This window comes from Panthera pardus, unplaced genomic scaffold, assembly GCF_024362965.1.
Source record: "Panthera pardus isolate Hobbes unplaced genomic scaffold, ASM2436296v1 HiC_scaffold_11, whole genome shotgun sequence".
Taxonomy (NCBI): Eukaryota; Metazoa; Chordata; class Mammalia; order Carnivora; family Felidae; genus Panthera; species Panthera pardus.
The window spans coordinates 12578132-12583365 of record NW_026526666.1 but is presented as its reverse complement, the minus strand read 5'-3'; the positions used below and the strand labels follow the sequence as shown (position 1 = coordinate 12583365).

Here is a 5234-nt window from a genome sequence, read left to right as displayed (position 1 = left end):
AATTCAAGTTTACACAGAGGAAGGTTGAAAGATGGGGACAAAATTCAACTGGCCTCATTGGTTCATGTGGAAAGACAACCCCAATTTAGGTTTCTGGCAAGTGCACAGGGAGGTAGCTTTCTGGATAAAAGCAGGATTCCAGATATTTAGCCCAATTCTTTGAATCCAAGGGAGAGAGACTGTCATTGTCTCTATGGCCTGGCTGCCCAAAGTAGGAGGGGACCACTCTGAGGCACTGACAGGTAAAACTCATCTATTCTGCTGGCATACGCTTCAGTGATTCCTGTTTTGGGTCTGTTCTTTGCTACCTAAGGCCAGGGGTACAATTCCCTAGCACACTAAATCAATTATCAGGTTAGTAACAGAATCAAACTATTTGTCTATCTGGTTGGCCAACTGTTCACCTGAATTAACGAGCAGCTAGCAAGAGTCAAGAGCCCTTATCAATAAGCCAAATGTTGGCTGAATTAATTGGTTAGTTGATTGACACCTGAATTCAGCTAAGAGAAAGGATCTCATTCAGAGAGCACCCGAGTCACTTCCTGCCCTCCCATGTTTTTGGGTTTTTTTTGTTGTTGTTGTTAGTGAAGGCAGCAAAATCTGTGATTATTCACTGATTGTTTTTACTTTGCTTTGTGATAAGCCTCTTCTCTTTCCTACAAATTTTCTGTATGTGTGTGTCTTGGGGGAATGAAATGTTTCCCAATTAGAAACACATTTGGAAGGGACAGGAAAACTCATCAAATCCAAATAATTCTCCAATGCTTACATCTTCTTTAATTGCCCTCATAATTTATTCTTGTTGAACACTTCTAGTGAAGGGAAGCAGATATCTTCTATGTTCAGATAGCACTAACTGTGCTGACATAACTGGGAAAAAAAGAGGGAATGGAAGAGGAAGAGGTGAAGAGGAGAAGAGGGGAAAGGAAGAAAGCTCTACCACTTACTGAGCACTTACTCTGGACCCAGCCCTGTACCAACATGAATTACAGACATACTGTGTTGTTTGGGCCTGTGGCTATGGAGTCCAGCAGCATAGAGAAGCAGAGTTAACATAGGGGCACGATTTCCTCACCCTGCTAAGGAGACAGAGCAAGAGATAGTGGCTGCATGTTAGAGGAGGGAGGCCAGTGTCATCGACCTCTCTGCTGCCCTATAAATCCTCATTTTCATCCCCTGGAGGTAGCAGAGTTCCTCTCCCCTTAAAGGTTATAAAATGCCTTTGCCTACATATCTTCGTGGTTGAGCAGGGATTGGAATCCAGGCCTATTTATTTAGCGTTAGAGCCTGTGCTCTCAACAAGGCTTTGCTAGTTAGTTCTGTCCTATCTTTCACTGGCTTTCCCTCCTTCGTCATGCCTCTGCATTGCATCCAGCTGGTGCAGCAGTCCTGCAGCATAAATGCAACTGACTGGTGGAAGGGAAGTGATAATTCTCTGGGCACATTCTCAAAAGTGTTCTTGGATTTTTTTAAGGTAATAAACTGACCGGATTTTTTAAGATTATAGAGAAAGGGCATAAAAGTAGCAGTGTGAAAGCAAGTCCAGGAGACAGGTAGAAAAGGTTGTCAGTTTGTGACCCTTTCTGGAACGGCTCCCTCATCAACAACAAAGGCAAACTCACTCTCCCTGAAGTCAAAACCTGTGTGATAGGCTGCTTCATGGAAACATTCCTCTTCCCGCCTCTGTGAGACTATGCAAACTAGCCGATGTACTCCGGCCCCGTGAGCAGCAGTGCTCATGGTTAGGAGTGAGGGATTGAGAGCAAATCTGAATCTCATCTCTGCCGTTTTCTAGCTGATGACCATGGGTAAGTTATTTCACTTCTCTGCGAATAATAAGTAAGGATAATAACCCACCACAGAGGGTTGTTGTGATGACAGTTACATTTTTCAGCACTTAGGACAGTGCCTGGGATCGAGTAATAACGTCCTCATCCGCAGCAATAGCAGCAACATCCAGGAGTCTGGCTGTGCTCTCAGAATCGAAGCCCTCCCTCTGACATCTCAGATCCTTATTTGTGCTTTGCAGGGGATGGAGAGAACTTGTCTCTGTGCCTTCCCCGTGCTACACTCAATGGGCTCAGAGTGCGCGTCACCAGTCCTGGCGACCGCTCACCGCAAGTTCCAGGTTAGTTCTGTGAGCCACGTGGAAAGCTAGAAAACTAGGGCCCCACAGAATGGCAGGACACTGGGTCGATTTTAAAATGGGACTCGTGTACTGCCAAAAGCTGTTAGTATGATATGAGATCACTGGAAGAGCTTAATTACTCACAAAATTACATGCACAAACACTGCAGTATGTGGCAAAACAAACTGGGATTTGTTGCCAATGCTTTCTTCAAAGCAGAGGCAATTTCTTGGTAAACTTCAGTAATGTGGGCAGCCTGGAATAGCTAGTGATTTCACAATCTCTGTATTTATGTTTTTTCCCATGCTAGGCACATGTTCAGTTTTTCTCCTTCCTGGTATCCCATTTCACAGATGAGAAACTGTGTCTCAGAGAAGTTAAACAACTTGTTCAAATGTGACCCTTACAGAGCAGCACCCTGGACTTTGTATAGGACTCTCCAGCTACTCTGATAACTTCATTATTACCCTCACATAGTACTTTCTGTCCCTGCATGTGGGGTTTCCCATCTCCACCTGCAGCAGGAGGGTCCTTCCACAACTATGTTAAGAATGTAACACATCCAGTACAAGGGTGTTGGGAATAGTCACATGGTTTCAGCCTCAGGCTCTGAGGATAACAGACTTTCTTGAGCAGGTTCTCTCTCTATCTTGAACTTCGGGGGAGGGCCTATGACTTAGACCAAGATGGAATTGAGGAGGAGACCTGGGCCTTTGTATCTCATTCAAAAGAAGAACCTGAGGCTACCTTACACTCAATTGGCTGGTCGCACACCATGCGTTAGGCCCCCCTGGTTCTGAATCTTCTTTTCCCATTTACTGCTGCCCGACATAAAATCTTTTTAATGACCTGATTTTATCTTTTTCAAATTGTGAGTGAAAAACACTCCTGCCTCTGCATTACACCAGCACAAGCACTGACCTCAGAATCAAGAGAATCTCAAACCTCACACTCACATGATTTTCTCTTGCTCGGGCTATGGAAACGGTAACAGAAATAAGAAATTTATCTCTCAAGTCACTAAGAAGCTGAAAAGGAGAAAAATTCATAGTAGGTATGATAGGGGCTGTTTCTCTGCACATAACCAGTACTTGAGGGGGGAAAGGGTTTTTTGTCCTGAGTCCTTGATTCTCTAGGTCCATCTGAGAGTTCACAAACTCTGGAATGTTTGAGAGTTCACAAACTCTCTACTACGTCTACCTTCCTTTTAGATCTTCTTTTCTTTACATAACTCCCCAAGCCACCATAATGCATTCAGGATGACAGAGCATATAATTCTCCTTTCCTTTCTTTTTACTTTGTCCTTCCTCCCCTTTGTATTCTTCTTCTCCTTTATTCCATGTCCTGCTTTCCCCGAAGCCTGACATTGCTCCTGATGAAATGAAGATATGTATAGGGAGGAGGAGTGCCTGAGTAGCTCAGTCAGTTGAGCGTCCGACTTCAGCTCAGGTCATGATCTCACAGTTTGTGAGTTCGAGCCCCACGTTGGGCTCTGTGCTGACAGCTCAGAGCCTGGAGCCTGCTTCAGATTCTGGGTCTCCCTCTTTCTGCCCCTCCCCCACTCACACTCTTTCTCAAAAATGAATAAAAGTTAAAAAAAATTAATAAAAAAAGATCTAGATAAGTAGGAGAAGAGGGGGGATTGAAGCAGTCACAAGTGCTTATTGCAAATTCTTTTCTTTCCCATTTCAGGTTTTGGGGGAAAAAAGAAGATACTCCTCCACCCAAATAAAAAATCTTCCAAAAACCTGAGTGGGGAATGAAAATCATCCACTGTCAGCCCATGGTCTATGTGTAAGCTAGAACTTTCTGTGCTTTGCATGTCTTATCGCTGGGTGCTCTAGGGAAGCAAAGGCATGGTGATCCCACCCTGGGAAAACCAAACAACCATAGCAGAATTTGTGCTTCGAGGATTTTCCTCCATCCGACAGCTAAATATTTTCCTCTTTATGACATTTTTAGTTTTCTACATCTTAATCGTTTCTGGAAACATCCTCATTGTTCTGCTAGTTTTTTTCAGCCATCACCTCCACACCCCCATGTACTTCTTCCTGGTGAACTTGTCCTTTCTAGAGATCTGGTATACCTCCAACATCGTCCCCAAGATGTTGCTGATCATCATAGCTGAGCAGAAGACTATCTCTGTGGCTGGGTGTCTGGCACAGTTCTACTTCTTTGGATCCCTGGCTGCAACAGAGTGTCTCTTGCTTGCTGTGATGTCCTATGACCGGTATCTGGCCATCTGCCAACCTCTCCACTATCCCATCCTCATGACTGGCCCCCTTTGCATTAAGCTGGCTTCCAGTTCTTGGCTCTGCTGCTTCCTCCTCACAGCAATTACTATGGTCCTACTGTCTAGACTAACCTTCTGTGGACCCAATGAAATCGATCACTTCTTCTGCGACTTCACGCCTCTGGTCCATCTTTCCTGCATGGACACTTCACTGACCGAGACCATTGCTTATGCCACCTCTTCTGCAGTGACTCTGGTTCCATTTCTCCTCATCACAGCCTCCTACTCCTGCATTCTTGTTGCCATCCTAAGAATTCCATCTGGCACAGGGCGGAGAAAGGCTTTCTCCACCTGCTCCTCCCACCTCACTGTGGTCAAGGTGTTTTATGGGACACTGATTGCCACGTACCTCGTGCCTTCAGCCAATTCTTCACAGCTCTTGCGCAAAGGATTCTCTCTGCTCTACACCATCCTGACACCCATGTTCAACCCCATCATCTACAGCCTGAGAAACAGAGACATCCGCGAAGCCTTGAAGATGTGCTTGAGTAAGAAGCCAAGTTTCCTCCTTGGATGATGCAAAAAGGAAAAGTTCTATATTTGTCCAAGGGATGATTAATTGGATTGAGTAATTTAGATTCTACATAAAAGGCAATAACTACCCCAGGAGTTATTAAAGCCAGATGATCAGATACCTCTGAGCATGGCTATGGTATCTGACATTATATATCTGCTGAGTTCTGACAGCCTCAGGTGAACTGGTGTCCCATGAATGATGTACATAGGTCAGGTTCTGCTCCATTATCTTCAGTAGACCTGCATCTTTTGTGTAAAAGCTCAGCCTCAAAATGAGCTGCTAAGGCTGGTTGTTCA

General features: G+C 44.7%; 1 protein-coding gene across 1 annotated transcript; it reads left to right on the top strand.

Annotated features, from left to right (window-relative positions):
* The first annotated feature begins 3984 nt into the window (after nt 1-3984).
* LOC109271854 (olfactory receptor 11A1-like) lies at nt 3985-4938 on the top strand. The gene has a single exon (XM_019457529.1). It carries the CDS (start codon nt 3985-3987, stop codon nt 4936-4938), a length of 954 nt encoding a protein of 317 aa, XP_019313074.1.
* The last annotated feature ends 296 nt before the right edge of the window (nt 4939-5234 follow it).

What these genes read in the sequence shown, in the direction of transcription:
- LOC109271854 (XM_019457529.1), top strand. Translation starts at nt 3,985, where the DNA reads ATGGTGATCCCACCCTGGGAAAACCAAACAACCATAGCAGAATTTGTG.